Below are 24173 nucleotides of genomic sequence, written 5' to 3'. Positions count from 1 at the left end.
ATCGGGTCCAACACACCGATCCACCGAAGCCTGCCGCCTGCAACTCAGTATGATGGGGTACCGAAGTTGGACGTTGCATGGAGCTATATATCTGCTTCCGTTCAATACAAGGAGCGCAGACGATTATACTGCTAGTTAAACTGTACATGTTTGGTGATGTTGGTGACCTCTCCATCTCTCAAACCACTGTAATGCTCTACCTCTGCCTCTACCTCTACACCTCGACCCAGAATCGCCCCTCAGACCCCGGCGTGCTCACCTGCCCGTCGTTCAGACCGCCCGTACGGCCACCTCCGCCCACCGCCTTACCCACGCGCTCCATAACAGCCAGCCCCAGCCCATCATCACTGCACCCCTCGACGAGAATGGCGTCGACGCCGGCGCCCTCGAGCGCAAGCAGCCCGTCGAAGAGGACCTGTGCGGCGCTCGTGGCGTCCTGCCCCAAACTCCGGCGCTCGAGAGGCAACCCTTCGAGCGCCTTCGCCAGTGGACTGCTTTCGTAATGTAATAACCCGACGCGCTTGCCGTTGGTGAGTGCGCTCACGACCGCCGCGGCGTCGGTCGTGAGACCCACCACTGGTGGCCGGGGGAACACGTTAGAAGGCAGCAGCAATTGCACGGGCACGGTTGGCGAGTAGTGCCTGTACTTCATGCCTGGTGTGGAAGGTGGCAGGTCGTCCGTCTGCGGCTTGGGGACGCCGCCCCCAGCGCTGCCCTTGACCCAAGGCCGGCCCTGGAGGAGGAGGTCGGTGGATCCGCCAAACTGGGCGTCGACTTCGGCGACGACGCGCGCAACGTCCTCAACCCCCAGGCCTCCGGGCCGGAGCACGTTGACGCTCCCGCCGCCGCCTTTTTTCCATCCCAGCGCGTCGAGGACCGTGCTCTCCACGCCCACGCCGCATGGCCCACCGTCGAGGATGCAGCCGAGGCCGTCGCGCCCATCGAGGTCATGCACGACGTGTGCGGCGCGTGTTGGAGATGGGCGGCCCGATGAGTTGGCGCTCGGGGCCGAGACGGGGAGGTCGGCAGCCGCGATGAGAGCAAGCGCTAAGGGGTGACTTGGCATGCGGATCGCGTTCGTCTGTGGTGCAGGCGGTGGTGGAGGGTTCGCGGAGGGGAAGAGGAGGGTGAGAGGTCCAGGCCAGTACGCCGAGATGAGGGCGTGGTAGAGCTCGCTGAGCTGGTACCCTGGTGGGAGGAGGCGTTGCAGCATGTCGAGCGAGGAGACGTGCATGATAAGCGGGTTGTCGGCGGGGCGGTTCTTGATCGCGTAGATCTTGGCCGTCGCGTTGGGATCCAACGAGTGCGCGCCCAGGCCGTACACCGTCTCAGTCGGGAACGCGACCGTACGTCCTTCTCGCAGGTGCTGCGCGGCGATGTCAAGCGAGGGCTTTAGTGCTGGTCCGGCAATGATGGAGGGCGATTGCAGCTTGTTCCCTTCGGAGGGGCTGATGCTGACGTCCGCAACGTTGCACTGGAAAACAGGTGTCTTACTGGACCCTGGTGTGGGTGTCCCGGCGAGGACTGGCGTGCTCCCGGCGCCGTTGGGTCGAGTGGAAGCGGCGGGCGTGGGCTTGTAGCCCAGCGCCTTGGCCAGAAGCTTCCCGTAATGCTCGCGTGTCATGCGCTCGACATCCGCCGTTGCTTCGCGGACCATGACGTAGAGGTCCTCCTTCCACATGGCACAGTCGCAGCTCCGCGTCGCAGGGGCCCGCCCGATGACCTCCATGATCCCACTGCCTGCCGGTACGCGCCCTTTCCGCTCGTTTTCCGGAACACTGGGGTCGAAAAACCACGCAGAATTCTTCTCCAAGAGGTCAGGATACGCTCGGCCAGCGACGTCGAAGATGTCGACTGACACTTCGCACCCCTCGCGGTTCAGACGGCGGTAGTGCAGTCCCTTGGGTGGGGGCCAGTCGGGCGCACCTAGGGCAAACGAGTCCGACAACTCGTAAATGTCGCCGTAGATCATACAGCGCCACACGTCGTTGACGCTACCCTTGACGGTCTGATTCTCGAGCGCGATGAGTCTGCGTGAGCTGTTGGCAGATCACGAAGCTCACCTGATGCGGAGGAAGACGCCACGGTCCTCGGCGCCGGGACTTGGTGGGAGGAGCGCGTCGGTCGGCAGGCTTGCGCGGGTCTTGCGCAGGCGCACGACATCATCCATCCACAACCGCTCGCCCTGGTACCACATGCCTTGGAAAAGGCTCTTCTTGCGGTTCTCTATGTCGCTCAGCTCGGCAGGTGAGAGCACCGTGCCGCTCGGCAGCGTCTCGAACCTATCCGTCTGGGACCAGCACGACGCGAGGTTCTGCTGTCAGTCAATTCTAGCCAAGACGCACCCTAGCCATTCGCAACGCGACTCCAAGGCGTAACACCGCCAGGTCCCAGTTGGGGGGCATTTCGGAGAACTTGATGCGCTCACCCCACCGCCGCTTCCATCGGCCCTCGAGCTTGGTACCCTCGATGTCAGTCTGGTGCACGGGGATGTCGATCTGCGCCTCTCGCTCGATGCCCTCGTGCAACGCGCGCGAGCTTTCCTGGCCGATCTTGTTCCACCCCTCAGTCCCGCCAAGGAGCTGCACACTGGCCGAGTACGGCAGCAGCTCCGACGTGAACTTGGTGATCTCGTGCGAGTTGGAGAACATGCCAAGAGGACGGATGCTATGCTTGAACGAGCTGGTGGGCTTCCCGCTCTCGTCGACCTGGGAGACCTGCGTAATGGAGGCAACCAGCCCTGGCCAGTGAGTGACCTCGGGCAGGTCGCTGTCCTTGGGCGGCATGATCGTCTCCATGCGAAAGAAGACGAGCTCGCCCTTGCCTGTTATCAGTCGCGTAGGGCACCCCACTCACGGTATCGCCGCTTGGTGAGCTGGTCAATCGTCCGCTCAGGGACGACGACCGCGTCCTGCACCTCTTCTTCTTCAAGACGCGTCTTCTTCGCTTCGGGTGCCATGCCACCCTCATTCGCGCGCTTCGTGCGCGCCGCCTCGCCCTTCTTCTCCTTGGCAATGGCCGACTTGGAGTTGTATTTGCACTCGCACTGACAGTCAGCGACAAACCCGGCCCGGCGCACTGTGCTGTGGTCTTTGAGGTCCTTGGAGAGGTCGAAGAGCCAGGTCGCGTGCTCCATGAACTCATTTGGCGAGCGGAACTTGGACACAGGCGAGCCGAAAAGATACACGTCTTCGCGGACGCTCTTGTCGGGCTGTGGCTTCTTGTGCACATACAGCTTGTACCCGTCAGGCAAGTCGATTCTGGGCTTCTCTGTCGTTAGCCCAGCGCCCGGAATGACGCACTAAGCCCATGGATGCCAAGGACCTTCTCAGCGACATGCTTCCCAATCTTCTCGCCGTACAGTGTGTACTTTGCGTCGTCGCTGTGATTAGACTGACCTCAAGCCGGTGACTCACGGGGAGAGCGGTTCGAACCAGCCAGTGTTGGTAGGCTTGGTGTAGGGAGGCCAGCGGTCTGACCTCCCGTCCGAGCGCGGCCAGACGAGACTGGTGTGTGAGGGCACCATGGCCTTTCTAATGGCTCTGAGAAAGCGGATGATGACGGAGAGGGAAGGTGTAGGTTGCTTGGTTGCATAACTTGGGACATGTCCAGATTGTTGCTTACATTACGTTAGTTGGGGGGGTCGAACAAAACCACGTGTATTTTGCTTCCATCCTCCATCCTGGCTCATTACAAGCAAAAGTCGGATTCGACAGTGCATACAACCACTCCGACCGTCCAACGCCGCCCCCGCCTGCTCCGAGACCGAGAACAGCGCGGCCCACCATCCTCCCTCCCCATCCCGACGACTTCGACATGTTTCCCTCAGCAGCGCTGCGCATGATCGGCCTCAAAGGCCGCATGGTGGTCATCGACAACTCGGGCGCGACCCTCGCCGAGTGCGTCAACGTCCTCAAGGTCAAGACGAGGAAGAAGAGCACCGGGTTCGGGACCGTTGGTGGGTGTCGCACCTATATCCGTGCGGAAGCGTGACCACGGGCGCGTTGTGGAGGATGACAGCGGATTGATCGGAGGGGAAGAGAAGACGGAGATCGGAGACAGATGGCTGCTTCGAATCATACTTCGCATGCGGTCTTGATGGGGTCTACCAATCTCTGCCTCCTCTCTATCCGCTAGCTCTTGCCTGTCGCGCTCTGGTCCGTTCATCTTGAAAGGGCTAACCCCAGGCGACGAAATCGTCTGCGTCGTGAACAAGGCGCGTCCCGTCCCGCAGCTCACGCCTGGCGCTCCCGCGCTGCAGAAGGTGCGCAAGGGTGACGTGCGCCGGGCAGTGATTGTGCGCACGAAGAAGGAGGTGGTGCGGCCAGACGGACGAGTCATTCGGTGAGTCAAAGACTGCCGACCTGCTGCGAGCTCAGCTGACACCAGTTTCGATGACAACGCGTGTGTACTGCTTAACGCCAAGAGCGAGATGCTGGGTACACGTATCAACGGTGTTGTGTCGGCCGAGCTGAGCAACGACCCCAACAACCGGTGGGCAAAGATCCTGGGTCTCGCGACGAAGGTAAGCTTGGTGTGACGGGCTGAGCTGACAGCAGATTGTGTAACGCATTGCATGTATGGCATCCCCTCAGCGATAGAACAGGTGGAGAAGTCGAGAAGAGGAGTGGCGTATCTGAGAGGTCGAGATGGCAGACTGAGGGCCCAAAGCATGTGCCATGGGCAGCTGCTCCGTTGTAAGCCTCGTGGCGTGTCGTTGCGGCATGTTCGGTTGGTGATGTCGCCCGCCACCAAAGTGTGGTGCCCTTGGAAGCTTGGAAGGAGAGGAGTGATGGCAGGTGGAAGAGGTGGTTGAAGGGTTGCAGGTTCGTCGGGTAGGATGCGACAACGTGGTCTGCTCCTATTGTGGGCTTACGAGTTGTCCATGAATTGACGCCAGCGTACGCCAGAAGGTCAGGCCATGAGATATAAGCAGCCTTCGGTGCAAGTCCATTTTGATGAACTGCAATTCTCGTCGGAAACTGTGAGCTTGGCGGTACCTGTTGCTTTTTCAGACGACACCTCACTGCTCACTGGGCGGGCACAATGCGTGTGCTAGTCGTGACGCCGATGAGGGCCCGAGCGGTGGCGCTGCGTCCGTGCCACGGCGACCCTTGTTCGCCGCGAGCGGCGGTCACGGGCAAGGGAATAGCGGGCCGACGACAACGGGGTGATGAGGTGATGAGGTGATGAGAGGGGATAAGGGAGTGTTCATGTGTACATGTTTACGAAAAGGCAACCAGGCAGTAAACAGTGAGCGCTCAATACCCAAAAGTTGATGAGGAGTCGAGTGGCGATCCGTGGGTGGCGCATCTGAGGATATCACCTCTACAATGTCACAATCTTAGTCTTTCCACATCTCCCTCTTCTATCCTCCTTATCATCTTCTCTCTTCATCATCAGTACTTCGTCCTCATCACCTCCTCTCGTCACAGTTGTCGCACTCTGTCCTCACCCTCCTTGCATCCTTCCCTGGTCCACGCCAAGCCCATCACAACGCGACAATGTCCTTCCCTGCGCAGGGTACGTTCCATCCTCCCCCTCCTTCATCCCTTTCACCTTCCTTCCTCATCCCCATGTGTTTTTATATGTTCCTCACCCCAGGTCGCCAGCCCGTTCGGCCTGCGCGCTCGACTTTCCGCATGCCCGGCCGCGCCGCACCATCACCCCCCGTCGGCGTCGAACCTGCGTCGGCGCGCATACCACACCTTCCTCTCCAGCTTGGCCCGTTACCCAACCCTCCACTGCAGAGACACCCGACCGTGCCGGCGCGGGCGTCTGCGTCTACCAAGGGGCACGTGGCGCGCTCTTCGCTGTCCAACACCACGCCCACCTACACTCCGCACTACGTTTCATCATATCTCTCGTCGCAGCTCTCTGCGCAGCAACTCAATCAGCTCGCGGCGCAGCAGCTCAGCACGCAACAGTCCAATGCGCAGACTCTCATCGTCCACCCTCCGCGCCATCGTTCGCTCAGCATACAGAGCTATCACGCGCTCATGCCCGAACACGCCGCCGTGACCGACCTCGCCGTGCCCGAGGAGGACGAGACCGACCTCCCGTACAGTAGAGGCGGAGGCGAGCTCGCCGTCCGGGCCGACCACACTGGGCGCCGGTGCAGTGTCATTGCCATCACTCCAAGCGTTGGGCGTAAGGCCAAGTGTCACTACGACCCGTTTGCGCGCCGCCACACCCTCATGCAGACGACAAGCCTGGCGGACATGGACGGCGATTCGGTGCTCTCAAGTTATTCGTCGGGCGGGGCAAGCGGCGTCTTCGTGCGCTCCGAGGGCTCGCACTGGACCGTCGTCGACGAGGGGAGCGTGCGCTCGTTGAGCAGCGCTAGAATCGGACAGCTTGTTTAGGGCACATCAGAGGAGACGGGGCCACACGGCCGTGTATACACTTAGTACTTAGTCATATAGTCAGCACATGTGAACAGTGTCTTGTATAACGTCAGCGCCCGTACTCCGTAAGCGGTCAGTACACAATTCATCCTGTACAACTCTACGATACAGCAAGATGTTCGAGCTCGGCGTGTATTACGCGCTTCCCAGCTGCTGGCGCTTGACGCCGTGCAACTCCTCCAGGCGCGCACGCAACTTGGGCACCTCGACGAGGCGCTGCTCGAGCTCCTGCTTCTCCTCCTGCAGTGCGAGGCGCTTCTCGGCATCGAGCTCGGTGAAGATGTACCCGCCCATGCCGTCGTACTGCAACACCATCGAGTGATACTTCCACAGCGACGCCCGGTGGCTGACAGTCATCATGGTGACGCCGAGCTCGGTCGCGTGCTCGTACATGCGCTTCTCGATGTCGAGCGTCACGGCGGAAGTGCACTCGTCAAGAATAGCGTACTAGTGTGAGCTCAAACACCAAAGATGCCTCACCTTGGGCTTGTGGTAGAACAGACGCGCCATCGCAATACGCTGCTTGTCGCCACCACTGAGAGCGTCACGCCATTCCCGCACAGCGTCCCAGCCGCCCTCGCGCTCGACCATACCGCCGAGATCCACGACATCGAGGAGCTTCTTGAGGTCATCGTCCGCGACACCCTTGGCCTCCATCTCCTCGGCCGAGTCGGGGTAGATGATCTGGTCCCGCAGCGTGCCTGCGCACAGGTAAGGCCGCTGAGGGATGTAGGTGAACTCCTTCTCGGGTGGCTTGTAGACCACTCCACCGTAGACGGGCCACAGGCCGCCGAGGATGCGGAAGAGAGACGACTTGCCGCACCCGTTCGGGCCGACGACGAGGAGGTGCTTACCTGGCTCGACGTTGAAGCTCATACTCTTGACGAGAACGTCGCCGTTCGGGCTAATAAGCGGGACGCTGTCAAAGCGAATCACATCCGACTCGATGATCTTGCCGCGGCCGCGGAGCACTGATGTCAGCTGTGTCAGACTCAGACTCACTCTTCGCGTTCTCCTCGACGCTCGCGCTCGAGACAAGCTTCTTCTGGTACTTTCCCTCGCGGACGTCGTCCATGGCCTCAATGAAGTCAGAGACGCGCGACGTGTATCCCGCGAGTTCGGCCAGCTCCTTGTACGAGTACATGACGCGGCCAAATGCGTCTGACGAGGAGAGAAGCAGACGTCGGTTGGTGACGAAGCCTGGCGTGAGTGTTGTCCTTCGCTTCTTCAGTTCGCCTCGCGCACTCACCTTCCGTTCGGCTCCCCATGGTGCCGGTATCAATGCCAAGAGCACCGCCAAGGAACACAGGGAGCGCGCAGATGACAAGACCGAAGCTGCCCCACGCCCACTTGATGACGCCATCCTCGGCCATGCCATGCCACACTCGCGTGCGAAGGACGCGGTTGATGTGCTTGACCAGCGCAAAGTACCCGCGCTCGATGACGTTCTTCTCAAACTCCTCGCCGTGGTAGAACGCGATCTCCTCGGCGTTCTCGAGGAGGCGAGAGTGGGTGAAGCGCAGCTCGCCCTCGAGCTTTGCCTCGTGTGCAGCGTACTCGCCGAAGGGCGGGGTAATGGCGCGGACTGGTGTGAGTGAGAAAGAGAAGGGTGAGAGCGGGTAAGGGCCGGTACTCACGCGCCTGGGCTGACAACTGCACAAGTGCAGTGAGGAGAACCAGGCCCTCGGCGCCAACGTTGCGGCTGAGCTTGTAGTTGTAGAGGATGACGTCGAGGACGGGCTTGGCGATGTTGCTGTACACCTCTGCGAGCTTGTTGCTGAATTGCTGCACATCGACAGTGATGTACTTCTGTCAGCTCTTCCCAAGCTGAAAGCCCACCTGATCGGCGTTCTTGATTCTATCGTCGAGATTGCCTAGCTTGTAGTACATCTTGAAGTCGTCGCCGTCGGCCTCCTCCGAGTCAAGATACTTGACAAGGAGGTATCGGGTGAGGCTGCCATCAGTTTGGTGCGGGCATTGATCGCCGCATATCAGAACTCACCGTGTGCGATACGCGAGACTGAGCTCGTTCTGAAGGTATTGGATCATGCTGTTGGTATAGGTTGCCGGGATGGCGATAGCGCAGAACCTTAAGAGGTTCATGGCAAACAGGCGTGGCTGGGCCGTAACCAGGCTGGACACGATACGGCCGTCGAGGTCGGCCACATACAGCGAAAGTCCTGTACGAGCGAGGAGGAAGCAGGTGTGAAGGGCGAGCATGCCGGCCTCGCGGGAGCGGATACCGGGGATGACGATGCGGAGCAGCTTCTTCAGGCGCTGATGGAAGGCTGGGTCGGAGACGCTCGCTCGACCCTTCTTGCGCCTCCGGCCTTTGGATGACGGGCGCTCACCCATATCCTTGGCCCCCTTGCCGGTGAGGTTTACGCCCGCTGCTACGATGCAGTAGATCACAAAGCCAGCGGTGAGGACGCGCTGGACGCCGGTGCGGTGCTTCATGTAGCCGTCGAGGGCGGCTTTGAGGCGCGCCTGCAGCTCGGTGCGGGTCTTGGGCGCTAGGACCTGCATCGCGCCGAGGGACTAAGGAGTGTGTGGTTGACGGATGAGATGGAGAAGTGGAAAGTAAGTTGAACAAGTGACACAAGTGATTGTCGGCTGATGGAGAAGGGGGGAGGGCGGGAGTAGTGACCGTGTGCTCTAAGCGGGGGATCGGTGCGTCATAGCCGACCTTCTGGAATCAACAGGTTTAGCAGACTTCCACGCAACGGCCATGACAATCAATGCTAAAACGGCTTGCAAACACTCAAATGGACTACTGATCTTCTGACTCTGATACAATGACAAAAAGCGGCTAACCTGGGAGCACGGCCAGCGTGCTCCATTTGGATTCGCCTCCTACTCAAAGTAGATGCCGGTGACCTCGCGCAGTTTCCGGTGAACACGATGGTTCTTCTTGTCGCGGTTCTTCTTCTCCTTGGACCCCAGGTCCTTGGTCTCGTCCTTGACCTTAAGCCCGGTAGCCTGGGCCTCAATCTCCTCAATATTGGGCTGATTTTCGAGGCTCACGAGGAACTTGACTGCGTCATACTGGAGGGTCATCTCGGCAATGCGGGACTCTAGGGCAGCAATTTGGGCCTTGTACTCGTCCTCATTCTTCTTGGTGCTGTCGCGGACGTGAGTGAGCTCACTGCGCGTAACCTCGTGAGCTCTGAGCTCGAGAGAGAGGTCGAGGCACTCCATCTCGAGGCGGCGCGTGGCCTCAGTGGTCTTCTCCTCCTCCTCCTGGAGCTGAGACTTGAGGGTGAAGACCTGAGCCTCGGCCTTCTCCCTGGCGAGGGTGTTACTGAACCGGCCCGCATTAATGTCCTCGCGCATAGCGTCGAGCATGTCACGGCTCTGCTCGTGCGCCGACCGCTCGATAATCAACTGCTGGAAGAAGTCGAACGCGCGGCCACTGTACGTGCGAGCCTCTGCCTCTGCCTTCTCGGTCTTGACCTTGGCTGCGGCGAGCGCCTCACGCTCGGTCTTCAGGTCGTTGACGAGGCCGACGTTGATGTTGCACATACGTTCAAGCTCAGCCTGCAGCGAGTGGGGGGAGAAAGGCGGCTGGGGGTGGGAAGGGGGAGAGTGGACGGGAGAGAACACGTTGTTGGGGTTCATGCTGTTGGTGGGCGGGAAGAACATGCCGTTGTTGGGGTGCATGTTGTTCATGGGCAAGAAAGGCGGGCCGTTGTTCACGTAAATACTGTTTATGGGCAGGAAGGACGCGCCGTTGCCGTTGAGAGGGGTCGTGTTGCGTGCGGGAGAATTGGTACTCTGCTCGACAGGAGTACTGGAGCGGGTGGACAGCGACTGGGTAGACGAATAGCGAGCAGGAGAGCTGTCCCGGCTCTCGCTGCCGTAGTGCTTGTCCATGGCCGCGTTGAACACGGCATTACCGTTGAGGCGGAACTTGCGGGTTGAGAAGCCGTTTCCAAAAGACCGGCGGTTGTGAGACTTGCGCTCGTCCTTGGTGAGGTGGCTCACGTCGATGACGCGGTTGGTGCGGATATGAGAGGGGGAGGGAAAGTCCTCTGTGACGGGCTTGGGAGGGATGTTGGCCTTGGTCATCGAGTACGTCGAGTTGGTCTTGGGAACGGAGGACAAGGGGCTGCTGCCTGAGATGGCGGGTGCAGGCGAGTTGAGGTTGACGTTGTCGACCATGGTAAACTTGGTTACTTGGGTGTGAAGTTGGTAAGGCGGGTTGACTAGAGGGCAGAGCGCTGAGGAGTGTGCGGAGACTTCTCAAGTTGAGATGAATAGTGAGCAGTGGATGGGGGATGGGAGGACAAGTGCTGGGTATTTAAGCCAGTTTAAGATGAGTAAGAGAGCATCTCGACGCAGGCGGCGACGTGAATAATGGACATTGAGCTCGAGATGTTCACCTCGCCATGCACGGGTGGTTGACCAGAGACTGCTCGGTGTTGACCCGGCCTGCCGTGCATGCGGCAATAGACCGTCGAAACCCTTGAATGCGTTGCATCACCATGCCGTCTCTTTGTGTTTAGTGATCAGCACAACTTGTGACTGACGAGCGGTAGAGGCATGCGGTGCGAGGGTGCCACAATGAACATCAAAAAACAGGACCGTCTAGCACTGTGTATCGGTATGATGGGGCTCAAACGTCTGTGCGTTTTGTCTCCAGTGGCCTCTGATGGTACGTACAATCAACAAGAAATCAGCAACGAACTTGCGTAGTCTCGTCAAGATCGACACGAACGCCTCGCTCTCAGCCCCATCAGCAATCCTCTCCGTTTGGTACTGTCCTGGTTGTAGCTTGTTTACAGTCATGAACATTTCCTCGACGAGGTACGCAATTCGACGAGGTATGCAGCTCCAAACTACAGTTAAAAAAAAAACTTGCGCGCACGCTGAGTCGAACAGCGGTTGGCTCAGATGCAAATACACTCCACAACGAACAGTGATAACCACCTACACTATACACGCGTTACTGAGTTATTTGTTAGCTGTGATAGTCTAGACATCATGTGTTTCCCGTGCTCTCCGGACCAACTCTGTTGCATGCTAATATAACCGATCAATGCCCTTGTCTTTAAACTTCTTGATGGGAGTGGGCTCTCCGGTATTACACAACCTTGTGCCCATGTTCTCTTGCTTAGAACGAAGTAGAGCTGTCCTTGCCACGGAGAACGCCGTCCGTGCTGTCCTCGGTGGTCCAGGTGTAGTCGAAAATCGAGTCGGTCGCCTCGAGGGCCGGCAAGTCCAGCGAGTCTATAACGGTAGTAGGCGTGTTGGGCATTTTGGGCTTGGGGTTGCGAGGAGGGGGGCTAGGGGAAGCGGACACCTCGCGGTTGAGGTAAAGAGGCTTGATCAGGTGGTTGTACTGGTTCTCCTTGTCGGGTGTGGGGGGTGTCGACCGGAGGCGGACCTTGGTGGGCGTGTTCTGGCGGGGAACAAGCTTACGGGTCGGACTGGGAGTACCCTCCAGGGGACCGAGAATGCTGCGGACAGGCTTCTTGAGAGGCTGGGACTCCATGACGATATTAGGACGGGAGTTCTTGGTGTCGTCGGACTGGTTGGGCAAGCGCTGCTTGGTGACGAAGATGCTGTCGCGAGGGACCTTGGGCTTGCTGTTGATGGTGTGACCGTTACTGGGCTTGTTGTTGGCGTCGGTGGTGCCCGCATTTTCAACGGCGTTGAGGTCGATTTCGTTAAACCTGTCGTCCAGACCCGGCCGCATGCGCGTCAACTCGCCCACGCGGGTGTAGTATATTCCCGCCTGCTGGCGATAAACCTTGAGCTCACCCTGGAGGCTGGCCATCTCACGCTCCTTGTCCATCAGCTGAAAGTCCATCCGCTGAGCACGCTGGTTTGCCTCAGCCAATGCACTGCGAAGAGCTTCAAACTGCTCGATGGTGTGGGTACCGCTGAGGCTCTCGACCTTGTCGTTGAGAGTCTGGATCTTGATCTGGAGAGATAGGTTGGTTTCCATGAGCTCGTCGTTGGCCTGGCGGTAGGCGCGGATCTCGCCGCGCTCGTGGTCAGTGCAGACACCTTGGTTGATACGGAGGCGAGCGTTCTCCTCCTCCAGCTGCACGTTGCGGGTGCGGAGGGCGGCGTATTCCCGCATCTCAGGGCGAGAGATGATGCGAAGGTAGTGTGCCATGGTGAGTTGGGAGTTGGTGAGTATTAGTTGACTTGGGTTGGGGTTTATATGTGCCACGGCGCGGGTTGGGAGATGCTTACGTCGGCGCGAGGTGTTGCTGTTTGGCGTTGAGAAGCATGTCTATGTTTGATGATGCGAATACGAGTAGTCTCGGTTGATCTGTCATGGATGCTTGACGCTGGACCGATCCACATGGTTTAGCACGTGGGCTGAGCAAAACAGTTGAGATAGAGGAAGTTTCGGGAGTTATTACAGACAGCACGCACAGGATTGTAGGATGCATGGTGGATGGGAGTGGAAATGTAATGCATTGTATGAATCGTAATGTCATGTAGTGTGCAAATGTGAAGTCTATGTTGTGTGTGTTAATAGCTGCCTATTCGATATGTGCGTATGGTCGAGCTGAGTGGCTGAGCACTGAAGGTCGCTTGACAGAGTTGGCATCTGAGGCCACGTCGTTTGCAGATTTCTTCCTTCTTCCTCTTTCTCCTCACCTTCCTCCAATTTGCTACGTCCACCCTACGAGTCGTATGCCTAGCTCTATAGATTTCTGAGCACCGTCAACACCTCATTCTCATCCTCTACACCTTCCTCCTCGTGAACACACCCCGACGTAGACCGTACCATGTCCAACACTCTCCCCACCCCCGCAACTGGGAATCGCACCGGGCTCCCTACACCCACAGAAAGCATCCCAGTCCTTACCCCCACTCCGACCTTCGTCCCTCCACAGACCTCCTTTGCCCGGATCGCTCCCATCACCCCAACTGTACGTTCTCCTCAACAAGAGCTCGCCAACTACTCAGTTTGGAGACAGCCGGTTGCGCCGGCCACGCAAATGTATGGATACAAGCAAGAGGCCGACACTCTGCGTGACGCGTTGCAGCGCGAAGTCCATGAACATAACAACACGAAGCGACAGCTCGAGGATGTGCGTAAAACAGCCAACGCCACCAATGAGATCCTCGCCCTCATGCGTGTGAACAATGTCCACCAGCTGGCTGAGCGGTGCGCGGCTGCCACTCAGCGCGCTCTGGAGACCGACACTCGCCTTGAGAGGGCAGTGGCGGATAACAGTACATTGCGGGACGAGTCTAACCGGATTGCGAACGAGGGTTTAGACCGCGAGCGCCGCTTTTTCGAGACATCCCAGGCCAGGGAGCTCCTCCTGGAGGCGCGTGTGGGTGATGCTGTAGAGCGGGCTGAGCGCGCGGAGCGCGAGGTCGCGGCTTTGAAGGCTGCGGAATTGCAGCACAGGCAGGTCACAAAGAACCAGCCAACGCGGCTCGAGTTGATGGAGAAGTTCGCCGCGCTCAACCTCGAAAACGACCATCTGGCGCGGCGCCTTCGCCTCCTCGAGATTGAGCTCAAGAACCGCAAGAACGTTTCCCCCAGCTCGAAGTAACCTCGCATTCGAACAGCCACCACGCGTTTGAGTAACAACTACGTCAATGAGCAATCGACCTATAGAACTAGGGAAACAGGCGCGATAACTCGCATTGATGTTGAGGTTAGTCTTACCCCGGAGGTGTATGCATGAGCCTTGTAATATCTCGATTCATCCCTCTCAAAAAGTTATTTTCTTGACGTGCAACTCATCTCATCTCATTTCAAGCAGAGTTCGTACAAAAGTCGGAAAAGGAAGTCGCTAACAAGCCGTATTTTATCAAGTCGTAATGTATAACGCAAGACAGTGCGGGCCTAATTGGGAAGCGAAGTGTCGCGAAGGCGCTCGGAATTGCGAGCGACGTCAGCGGCTAACTGGGCTCGCTCAATGCCCTGCCGATCCTCGTCGACCTCGACCTCCGCGAGCCATTGCGAAACTTTCTGGCGGACTTTGGAGATGTCGAGGGTGTTGCGATCGTCGACCCTCTCTTCCTCTCCCAGCGCCTGATGAAGCTCGCGACGAAGCAACTCGAGTTGAAATTGCAGCTCCGAGATATCGAGGGTGTCCACCAAGTCGGCGTGTCTCTCCTGGTGTCTCTGTCCCTCGTCACCCTCGATTTTGTGGCGACCAAAAACCTCAAGTCCTGTATGAATCTTCGATATACGCGCGACGTCGACGCCCTTCTCACCTGGCATCCAGAAGAGGGTATCGGCCGGCACGCTACCACTCAGCCACGCAGCCCGTGTAGAGTGGTACTGCTGCATCCCGCCGGCCTGGCGTTCCATCTCGCCTAGTCTGCGAAGCCGTTCGTCCGCGCCTGGGCTGAAGTCGCATAGAGCGTCTTCGAGGTGGTTGATGTAATGTGCTTGTTGGATGTTCCAATGTTTGGCTGCGGCGGTGTGGATTTGCGTGAGGGCGGTGAGGGTTTGCTGGAGGGGATCAGCCCGGCGGGTTGGGGTGGGTGGGGCTGATCGCGACATTGTGACGTGTGAGAGGATTAGAGTTGGGAAGAGAGAGTGTTTGAGAGAGGATGTTGGAGAGAGAGAGAGTTGGAAGTTGGAGTTGAGAAGAGGCGTTTATTGAGCAAGAGGTGGTTGGACTTGAGATGGAATGTGGAATGAGGTGGAGTGGAGAAAAACAAGTCGCGTCAGCTTGGTGTCTCTCGCAGTCATTCTACACCCTGGCTACTGTATCCTGATGCCGTCAAGAAACGACGTTTAGGGTTCCCACGGTAAGCATCACATACCGCATCATAGTTGGCCACTCACACTGCCTTGCTGGAGGACCTGTCCAACGTGCTGCTGGAAGCTGTGTTGCGATGTTCTCTCCGTCTGGGGTTGTCACGAAACGCTATGCATCAGAATGAAACACTATGGAGGCTATCCGAAATAGACATGGTTATTGTGGTGAGGTGAGAAAGGGTCGGCGTGTATCGGAACCGTAGAGTAGAGGGAACCGAATGAGAATTTATGCGGGGGGAGTGGGAGTTGCCAGAGGACGATGGTGTGCTCGCTAGACGTGCTGGGAGGAGAAAGGGTGCATGGGCTCCTGAGCAGAGGTGGTGGGCATGGACGAGCCGGGGCCATGGGAAACGTGCGTATTGAAGGAATGGTGCTGAGTGGCCTGTTCGAACTGGCGCATCTCTTGGCTGAGCCTGTAGGCCTCCCGCTCAGTTATCGGGACCGGGATGGCGGGGACTTGCGCGAGCTGAGTATGGTTGCGCTCCTCCTCGGTACGGACGTAGTCGCGTAACGGGTCCGACGCGTCCCTGGGGTTCGGATCGACGTTCGCCATGGGAACGTGCCCGGTGTAGATGTCCGGGGGGCGGTCGTGGGGACGAGAGGCGAAATAACGCTGGAAGTAGGGCATGAGGTCCTTGGGCAGCTGGGGTACCGGCTTCTCGTCGCCGTCGTACCCGCCACTGTTGGTTTTGGATTTGGACGGAGGTGTCATGTTGTGGACCTGGTAGTTGCGGACGGTGTAGTAGTCGACCATGAACCTGGCGTGGAAAACCCGGCGCTCGGCGTCGTCTTTATCGGTTTCCATACGGCCGTACTGCTCGTCCATCTCGCTGTGCCAGCGGTACTTGGTGTCGGTGTACCATTCGTCGATTGTGATAAAAGGAAGCTCGTCGGTCAAGGGTACGACGGGGCAGTCAGGGTTGGTGATAATAATGGGGTCGTTGACATGTCTGGACTTGTGACGCTTAGCAGGCGAAGCTTTGACCGCCGGCATGATGAACAGGTACAGTACAATGAAGGTGATGGAGTGACAGGTAAGATGATGAAAATTGTTGAGGCTCGAGGTCAAGGACGTTTGTTAAGTACTGGACAGTAGGTATGAATGGAGTCGAGCTTGCGCTATGTTTTTGGAAATGGGCATTGAGGTGTGCGTAGTACAGTAATCCGACGTGGGATGTGTCTCTACTACGCCACTGAATTCACACTCTACTCAGACTGTTTCTAAAATTACTGTTCCCATTCAATGGTCATTGTTTCCTCTCTCGTCACTGGCTACCGCGCCACCAATTTTTGAAACACGGCAGATCGACAATTAACAGAACGAGAGTTGGCATATCGACAATTGGCAGATCGAAAATTAACAAGATCATGGCCGAGCTCGCGATCCCAGACCTTTTGCCCGCTGCGATCTTGACTTCGCGGGCCGCGGAGCAGACAGAGTATACGCCGTGCACAGGCACGAGGCGATAGTGCCAGAACGTCATTGACTGTCCTCGATCCCCTCGGTGTGACTGACGGAACAAGGGCCGCGTCCGTTCTCATGTACCCATACATGTCATGGTCCTTGTGACCGCCACACGTCTCCTGCCGTTCTGGGCTCAGTGTTGCGTTCTCACGGTCGCAGCGCCCCACTTCCATAGTACAGTATATACCCGTCACTCCTTTGATAGCGCCTCTCAGCCCATGCCCCCCTGCTTGAGGCTGTTCATCAATTGTAGACTCGTTCAACGATGGATCAAAAGTTTACCCAGCCCACGAGCAACTGCATAGATCCGGTATCACACATACCAAGCCTAAATATTGTCTCTCGTCATCCCTTGCGCCCTCGTCATAGTCCTGTGGTCCATAACCGCCACTTGTGCCTTGGGCACTCCCGACGTGTGGCACAGGTAAGGTTCACGATAATAGAGGTACATTGTCCAATTATCCGCATCATCGGCGATGACGTGCTGCAGAGGGGGTAGCGACCTTGGCAACGTCGTATCACTCTGCTGGTATCGCGCGGCGGAGCAACTGCGACAAGTTGAACAGATAGCAGCTGTTTAGCAGGGCGGTACAAAGATGCGGGCGGTGAAGTGATGTTGCGAAACCGGGAGTGATGGAGGCAGTGGAATGATCGCGCTGCCCATTGTTCACTCCATCTCGCGCTTCTCGCCCCATCAGTCGCGGTTGGACAAAGGATAGCACCCTAACCCTCTCGTCTCGCCAAACTCGTCGCCTTCATCATCACCCATCCTCCCACTATCCCCAGCGTATAAAAGCCTACGCATCAACTCATCGATCTCTCGACTTCATTCTTCATTCATCCTAGCTTCGGCCCATCTCAACTCCTTCCGTCTTCTTTCTCTACCTCTACACAGATCTTGACAATGGCCCCAATGCGCACATCGCGCCAGCACCCCAAGGCTAGCAGCGTCCCCAGCTCACGCACCAACGATATGGGTCAGCAAGCCAGCCTCGTCAGGCACAAGTCCTCCTCGAGTCCCTCCAGCTCAAGCAGCCCGAGCTTGATTGGCTCCTCGCCTCAACCGTTGCAGATGACAGCCTCGCCCTCATCCACGCCATCGCCTTCACCGCGCAAGCAGATCCGACTCCCTTCCTGGCCCCACCTGATGGCGGACATTACCCAGGACCTTGAGAAAGAGGACCTCCCACCTCCCCTATCGACCCAAATGGAAGACGGACTTTTACGTCCCCCAAGCACCGTGTGGCGCGGGCGTTCCAGCTCGCCTTCCGTCTCGGGATCTACTCGAGACTCACCCTCCGTCTCCTCTCTGGCCTCTGTCACACCCGTGCCTGGGTCCAGTGGCCACGCCGCAGACGAGTGCTCCGACGTTGAGGACGTTGCCTCCTGGGCGGCACACCACATTCCGTTCTCAGGCGTAAGTGGTTCGACTTTTAACCTTATCCTTGAAAGTTTCCCCTCTGCGATGGCTGCTGTCCAGCGGCAGGAGGAGACTGGGGCGCCGAGCAGTCCCAGCCTCTGTGAGCTTGCCACAGTGATGCCACTTTTCCACGGCAAGCAGACCGACAGCAGCGAAGCGGCGGAAGCCAACGGCCACGACGGTGCCAAGACAGTCAACAACAAAAGCGAGCAGACCGACGACCTGGGTTTAAACCCCCGCATCGCATCCGCTGAGCTCCCCGAGGCCAAGACTGAGTTTGGTTGGAATCCCCACCGCCCGGGGAAGCCCACGATGGCCACGATGGCCACTCTTTTCGACCCTGTCATCGGTGACGACTCCCCACTGGAAAACGACAAAAACCTCCCGGCCAAGCACAATGGAGGGGTCCAGGCTGGCGATGCCACCAGCCCCGCCTCCAAGGCCCCTGACACGCCCTCCAAAGTGATGCCTCCGGTTGCTCGGACTCCCAGCCGGCCCAGCCGGTTTGGACGTGCGGCAATGCTGGCCGGCGATGCCACCACCCTCGCCTCCGAGGCCCCTGCCAGGCTCCCCAAAGCGCGGCCCACGGTTGTTCGGGCTGCCAGCCGGCCCAGCCGGTTTGAACTTGCGGCGATGCGTACTCCTTTCGACCGCATCAAGGACGCCGACGTCGCGGAGGCCACCGGCAGGGCTGTCGTACAGGACGGCAACAGAGAAGGCGCACTCGCAGACCGCAGCAGGGAAAACGCACTTGCAGACGACAGCAACGTTGCCAAAGTCAGCGACGACGTGCGGGCTCATAACGAGGGTAGAGTCATTTCACGCACTTCCCCTTCACCCACGCATGCCAAGCAGGCGCCCAGCGAGTTTAAAGCGACTTTTCGCTCTGCTGACTTGCCCACGCCACCAGAGCGGGCCAACGACAAGGGAGGAATCGCTCCCCACACTGATGCCTCCCCCACTCCTTCCCCCCCACCCAAATCAAAGCTCACCTACGATTCGGAGCGCGTCGCACGCCTCATTCGCCCCCGGCCCCGCCTCTCCCTCCCGTGCGCCAGTGCGGCCGCCTCCGCGGAGGGACCTAAGCCCACTCCTCCGACCGCCAAGGACAGCATCGACATGGCTCTCGCCGCACTTTACTTTCCTATGGCGATCGGGATGGCGTGGCTCGTCGTCTTCAGATATATCGACGCCATCGGGCCCAACGTTGTCCACCTCCATACCGGCCTCCGGGCCCTCGCCCTCAGCCCCGGTTGGTGTCTTCTTGCGCTTGCCGCAGCCGGGACCATCACTTACGCTGCCGAGCTCGCGCGCAAGCATCCTCTCCTTTTCGCAATTGGCACGGCAGTCATTTGGGCAATCCTCCAGGGCGCCCCGCCCCGCCGCAGCCCGTTTCCTAGGTTCGATGCTCGCCCAACATTCGGCCCCTCACCCAGCGCATGGGGCTGGGCGACTGTGGGCGACTGGGGAAGTTGGACCGGCGACTGGTCCCACTTCTAAGACTCTTTCGTTAGCCTTGTATTTGGTCAGTGTATGGTTACGATGTCACACGTGTCAGTCCAACTGCCCGGGCCCCGCCTTCAATCGATCTTCTATCCATGCATGAGCCCAGTCTACTACACTACAGTAACGCTAACGCGCTGCCGCCCGCCAGCCATGCTCACGTGGTCACAGCGCGGCGCGCGGCACATCGCCCTAGAGGCGCTCGATGACCATGGCGGTGGCAGCACCACCACCGTTGCAGATGGCGGCGACACCCTTCTGTCCGGGCTTGAGGGCGTGGATGAGGGTGACGATGATACGGGTGCCGGAGCAGCCGATGGGGTGGCCCATAGCGACAGCGCCGCCACGGGTGTTGACAATGGAGTGGTCGAGGCCGAGGACCTTCTCAGCAGCGACGCCGACGACCGAGAAAGCCTCGTTGAACTCCCAAAGCGCAATGTCGTCCTTGGTCACGCCAGCGGCCTCGAGGGCCTTGGGAACGGCAAGGGTAGGGGCGGTGGGGAAGTCGATGGGGGCAGCAGCGGCGTCGGCGTAACCAAGGATCTTGGCAATGGGCTTGTAGCCCTCCTTCTGAACGACCTCCTCGGACGCAAGGACAACAGCGGCAGCGCCGTCGTTAAGAGTCGACGAGTTGGCGGCGGTAACGGTGCCGTCCTTGATGAAGACGGAGCGGATGCCGCGGAACTTGTCCTTGAGGAGCTTCTTGTAGTCCTCGTCCTCCTTGACGACGACCTCACCCTTGCGGGTCTTGACGGTCACGGGGCAAATCTCCTCGTTGAACAGGCCCTGGGCCCAAGCCTCCTGAGCGCGGTTGTACGACGACTCGCAGAAGTCGTCCTGCTGCTCACGGGTAATGTTGAGCTGGGCGGCAGTGTGCTCGGCGCAGTTGCCCATGGGGAACTTGTTGTAGACGTCGAACAGGCCGTCGACGACAAGCGAGTCCTTGACCTCGTAGTGGCCGAAGCCGGGGAGGTGGCGCTGGGTGAGGAAGCTGGGGTTAGCGTGGGAGCCAGCGAGTGAACGCCATATTGCGAATATCGGCTGCCATTGCCGCATCGCTGCGATGCTGAAACTCACGGAGCCTGCGACATGCTCTCCATACCACCGGCGACGGTGAGGCCACGCTGACCAAGCTGGATGCCCTGAGCCGAGAGAGAGATCGACTTCATGCCCGACGCGCACACCTTGTTGATGGTGGTAGCGTCAGCCGAGAGGGGGAGACTGGGGTCAGCATTACGCGAGATGTGGGGATTGAGGGGTGAACTGGAATTTCCGAGGAGTTGGGTAGGGTGGTTGGCGAGGTTGAGACGAGGCGTATCGGCTAAACCGATTTCCGCTCAAGGTTGGACTGGGGTCCGCTTTCTCAGCCATTCTCGGCCCGTCTGCTTATCCCGTATCCCGCCTCCGCCTGCTCCCTCCCTCCTATGGCCGCTCCTTTCCGGCGTCCACCCTGGCCGCTCGCTATCGCTCGCGGCAGACTCACCCAGCCTTAATGCCAACCTGGCGGGCAGGCGACTGCCCAGTACCGGCCTGAACGACGTGGCCCATGTAAATCTCCTCGACGCGCTCGGGCTTGACGCCAGCCTTGGCGAGGGCAGCCTGGACGGCAGTAGCGCCGAGCTCGGCGGCCGAGACGGTCGCGAGCGAACCGTCCTTGGCGCCGATGGGGGTGCGCTGGGCGCCGAGGATGTAGACGGACTGGGTGGACTGGGGTTAGCCGAATGACGCGGCGGTGGGTGGGCCAAATAGCGGGGCGGCGGTGATGGGAATAGTGGTGTGTGTGGCTCAGCCCCGCTCTGGACCAGTCTGCAAAGCGTGGGTGGGAGGGAAGGTGCGCTCGTGCGGACACGGACAAGCCTCTGGGTGGTCACCGAAGCTACACCAGCGACGCGTTGATGACCAATCCAGCCATGCAATGCAGTATAGGGCGGGGATGACGTTGGCATCGCGGCGAGTGCGCTCGCCACTCTGCGGGGGTGTGTGACTGGGGCCAAAGTACTCACCATGCTCCTGCGAGAGATGTTGGAGATGGTGCGGGTAGTGCGAGCGGCGAACATGGATGTTGAGTCGTGGAGGGTTAAGCTAGTCGGAAATCGTACGAGATGAGGGTAGTGGGGAAGTCGGTCAGGGCAATTGGCTGAACCGGTTTTGGGGAGTAAGACTTGAACTGGATACTGGATAGAAAGAGAGATGAGAACTGAAGAGGAAGAGATCTAGATATCTATAAGCATCCAACCATCAACCATCAACCATCTCGGCATGTCGGCACGGGACATCCCTCGGCTTGGGGCCAGTTTATTGCATTGGGCATTGGGATCGCATCAAAAGAAACGGAGTGGAGCCAGTAACTTTGTCTGTCTTTACCGGCTAACGTACCCTCCGTAAAGCTCGCCTAAAGCGCTCGGACCACAAATACTACTTGGCCGGATCAAAGCCGATCTCGCCCGATATTAGGCAAACCTCATTGGATTAATCGTCTAGTCGTGCCTATTCTTCATTACCAACGCCAACAATGCGAATACACAAATGCATACAGGTATACGCGTATAGGCTTCGCGGATAACCACGATGTATGATGAGCAGTGTCTAGAGTACAGACCGGGTATGCAACAGGACCAACACCAACACGAGTAACAAGCCCAGAATAGGGTGCAATAGGGCTTCTTAGACGTACTTGCCAAAGAACGGAATGAGCGACTGGGCAAGCGTGTACGAGAACACGAGCTTGGGGCCAACGACGAGGATCTGGGTGTGAGCGATGGAATTGAAACCTGACACAAGTTCAAGGGTGGCGTCAATGGACACATGACACTGTGTCGATCTCGGCGAAACGCGCTTGACGCGTCCGCGTCCGCCTCCACCTCCACCTTGTCATCAACTTACCTTGGGAGTGAGACCCTTGAAGAACGACGAAGGACCCTCCGTCTTGATCATCTCCTTGATGACGGCGAAGCCCGAGACGTTGGTGTTGAAGTTGGCGTTCTGGATACGGGTCTTGACAACGTCGAGGGGCGCGGCAACGGTGATCGAGGCGACGGCACCGGTGACCGACGCGACGAAGTCTGATGTCAGAGAATTGTACGGGTGTCTAAGACATGATACGCACTCTGGCCCCAGGTGGCCTTGGAGTAGTCGTCGAGCTTGAAGACGTACTCCTTGGTGAGGGCAGAGCCACCGAAGAGCTGCGGTCAGCGATATTCCCAGCGATAACGTCGCAACACCCGCCGCGCCGTCTGGGCAACTCACAGCGAACGAGCCGGGAGCGTTACGGGCCATGGTCCAGCCCCAGCCACGGTAGAGCGAGCCGAGTCCCTCCTCAGTGATGAGCTTGACGATGCCACGGCCCTTGAGCGCGTCGGGGTTGGTCTGCATCTTGATCTTGAGGACATCGAGGGGAAGGAGCACGACCTCACCGATACCAGTAAGCCTGCGGTCAGTCTCAGCTCAGCATGTAGGAGTGGGATCACAGGGATTCGGGTCAAGAGGACCGAGCGCGGAGGATTGTTGTTGCGGAAAATTCCATGCTCGCCAAAGACCAAAGGAAGGGTCGGTGCGACGCGATCCCACTGATCCCACTGATCACACTTGGCAACCGCTGTTGCCATCGCCCCATCACAACCAGTGTGGATGCACAGTGTTTGTGGCGTTTGTAGCGTCTCCAGTGTAGACTTTGTGCCTGACGTAGGCAATGATAACACCGCGCCCGACTCGGCGCAGAATCGTGCGTGGCAGCAGAAAACGCGCCCTCAGACCTCGCAGGCAATGGTCACAGCCGGTCGCCACCCTAGCGCGCGACGACCTAGAAACACTCACGAGCCAGCAGTAGCGTGCATGAGCATGCCGCCGTTCTTCTTGCCAAACGTGCTGCGGAACCAGTCACCAGCGTTGCTGTCGATAACGTCACGGAAGTACGGCTGTCCGCCAAACTTGTACACACGCTGGGCGACCTTGTAACCAGCAGCGTAGCCGAGACCGGGGAAGAGGGAGACAAACTTGCCGCCAATGCTGGCGTTGACAGCGTTACGGAAGATGACCTGGTTGAGGTTGGCGAGCGAGAGGTGCGAGCGGTTCGACATGAGACGCTTGGCGACCGTGTCGACCGGGTGGAAGACGATCAGCTCGGCAATGCCTGGGGTTAGTGATGGCTGGCTTTGCTGCAGAAGGAATGGTCAACCCACCCGAAGTGCCAGAGCCGAGGATGCGGGCAGTGCCGCTCTCGCGCTTGAAAGAGTCAGTAGGAGCCATGTTGGTGTTGGTGTAGACGTTGCGTTGCCGTTGCGTTGCGTTGCCGTTGCGCCGGGTATCTAGATTGCTCGGGCTGTGCTAGCAGTGAGCTGGCGATGCCTTTTTAGTTGAAGGAAGGAAGCGAGATGAACAAGGTCAAAGGTGTGAATCCGGTTTCCTCCCACCCTCCCACCCACCCCACATTGGTGCCTCACAACTTGGTTACTAGAGCTACGTACTTTGTAGAAAAAGTCATCCGCCCAGGTATGCCGCCCAAAAACCATCAGGCACGGCTATTGTCATAATCTAGCTCGCTAACAAAACACTACTAATAAACTCAGAGTGGGGCATCTACACCACGTGATATTACTCCCGTCCTCTCATGCGCCACAGCGGAAACAC

General features: G+C 58.7%; 12 protein-coding genes across 12 annotated transcripts; 4 read left to right on the top strand and 8 right to left on the bottom strand.

Annotated features, from left to right (window-relative positions):
- Positions 1-214: 214 nt before the first annotated feature.
- CcaverHIS019_0703840 (uncharacterized protein) lies at positions 215-3526 on the bottom strand (the record flags this gene model as incomplete). The annotated part of the gene is made up of 7 exons (XM_060603812.1): positions 215-2030; positions 2064-2314; positions 2346-2824; positions 2857-3046; positions 3080-3270; positions 3303-3382; positions 3417-3526. 7 exons carry the CDS (start codon positions 3524-3526, stop codon positions 215-217), a joined length of 3117 nt encoding a protein of 1038 aa, XP_060460068.1.
- A 290-nt stretch (positions 3527-3816) lies between these two features.
- mrpl38 (uncharacterized protein) lies at positions 3817-4568 on the top strand (the record flags this gene model as incomplete). The annotated part of the gene is made up of 4 exons (XM_060603810.1): positions 3817-3958; positions 4188-4344; positions 4390-4525; positions 4560-4568. 4 exons carry the CDS (start codon positions 3817-3819, stop codon positions 4566-4568), a joined length of 444 nt encoding a protein of 147 aa, XP_060460067.1.
- A 936-nt stretch (positions 4569-5504) lies between these two features.
- On the top strand, positions 5505-6365 carry CcaverHIS019_0703820 (uncharacterized protein; the record flags this gene model as incomplete). Its single annotated transcript, XM_060603809.1, has 2 exons — positions 5505-5523; positions 5605-6365. 2 exons carry the CDS (start codon positions 5505-5507, stop codon positions 6363-6365), a joined length of 780 nt encoding a protein of 259 aa, XP_060460066.1.
- A 177-nt stretch (positions 6366-6542) lies between these two features.
- On the bottom strand, positions 6543-8933 carry PXA2 (uncharacterized protein; the record flags this gene model as incomplete). The annotated part of the gene is made up of 7 exons (XM_060603808.1): positions 6543-6854; positions 6888-7378; positions 7410-7607; positions 7657-7992; positions 8045-8213; positions 8247-8361; positions 8410-8933. 7 exons carry the CDS (start codon positions 8931-8933, stop codon positions 6543-6545), a joined length of 2145 nt encoding a protein of 714 aa, XP_060460065.1.
- Positions 8934-9260: 327 nt separating this feature from the next.
- On the bottom strand, positions 9261-10568 carry CcaverHIS019_0703800 (uncharacterized protein; the record flags this gene model as incomplete). The annotated part of the gene is made up of 1 exon (XM_060603807.1): positions 9261-10568. The coding sequence occupies one exon, from the start codon at positions 10566-10568 to the stop codon at positions 9261-9263; it is 1308 nt and encodes a 435-aa protein (XP_060460064.1).
- A 952-nt stretch (positions 10569-11520) lies between these two features.
- On the bottom strand, positions 11521-12531 carry CcaverHIS019_0703790 (uncharacterized protein; the record flags this gene model as incomplete). Its single annotated transcript, XM_060603806.1, has 1 exon — positions 11521-12531. One exon carries the CDS (start codon positions 12529-12531, stop codon positions 11521-11523), a length of 1011 nt encoding a protein of 336 aa, XP_060460063.1.
- Positions 12532-13369: 838 nt separating this feature from the next.
- Positions 13370-13936, top strand: CcaverHIS019_0703780 (uncharacterized protein; the record flags this gene model as incomplete). The annotated part of the gene is made up of 1 exon (XM_060603805.1): positions 13370-13936. One exon carries the CDS (start codon positions 13370-13372, stop codon positions 13934-13936), a length of 567 nt encoding a protein of 188 aa, XP_060460062.1.
- Positions 13937-14232: 296 nt separating this feature from the next.
- CcaverHIS019_0703770 (uncharacterized protein) lies at positions 14233-14898 on the bottom strand (the record flags this gene model as incomplete). Its single annotated transcript, XM_060603804.1, has 1 exon — positions 14233-14898. The coding sequence occupies one exon, from the start codon at positions 14896-14898 to the stop codon at positions 14233-14235; it is 666 nt and encodes a 221-aa protein (XP_060460061.1).
- A 532-nt stretch (positions 14899-15430) lies between these two features.
- On the bottom strand, positions 15431-16153 carry CcaverHIS019_0703760 (uncharacterized protein; the record flags this gene model as incomplete). Its single annotated transcript, XM_060603803.1, has 1 exon — positions 15431-16153. The coding sequence occupies one exon, from the start codon at positions 16151-16153 to the stop codon at positions 15431-15433; it is 723 nt and encodes a 240-aa protein (XP_060460060.1).
- Positions 16154-17528: 1375 nt separating this feature from the next.
- On the top strand, positions 17529-19544 carry CcaverHIS019_0703750 (uncharacterized protein; the record flags this gene model as incomplete). Its single annotated transcript, XM_060603802.1, has 1 exon — positions 17529-19544. One exon carries the CDS (start codon positions 17529-17531, stop codon positions 19542-19544), a length of 2016 nt encoding a protein of 671 aa, XP_060460059.1.
- A 195-nt stretch (positions 19545-19739) lies between these two features.
- Positions 19740-21604, bottom strand: CcaverHIS019_0703740 (uncharacterized protein; the record flags this gene model as incomplete). Its single annotated transcript, XM_060603801.1, has 4 exons — positions 19740-20538; positions 20625-20768; positions 21031-21254; positions 21551-21604. The coding sequence occupies 4 exons, from the start codon at positions 21602-21604 to the stop codon at positions 19740-19742; spliced, it is 1221 nt and encodes a 406-aa protein (XP_060460058.1).
- A 607-nt stretch (positions 21605-22211) lies between these two features.
- Positions 22212-24055, bottom strand: YHM1 (uncharacterized protein; the record flags this gene model as incomplete). Its single annotated transcript, XM_060603799.1, has 7 exons — positions 22212-22292; positions 22431-22609; positions 22654-22729; positions 22794-22974; positions 23361-23676; positions 23726-23870; positions 24011-24055. The coding sequence occupies 7 exons, from the start codon at positions 24053-24055 to the stop codon at positions 22212-22214; spliced, it is 1023 nt and encodes a 340-aa protein (XP_060460057.1).
- Between the last annotated feature and the right edge of the window lie 118 nt (positions 24056-24173).

This window comes from Cutaneotrichosporon cavernicola (genome assembly GCF_030864355.1).
Source record: "Cutaneotrichosporon cavernicola HIS019 DNA, chromosome: 7b".
Lineage (NCBI taxonomy): Eukaryota > Fungi > Basidiomycota > Tremellomycetes > Trichosporonales > Trichosporonaceae > Cutaneotrichosporon > Cutaneotrichosporon cavernicola.
Note: the sequence above shows the minus strand (reverse complement) of the source record. Positions and strands in the feature narration are given on the sequence as shown.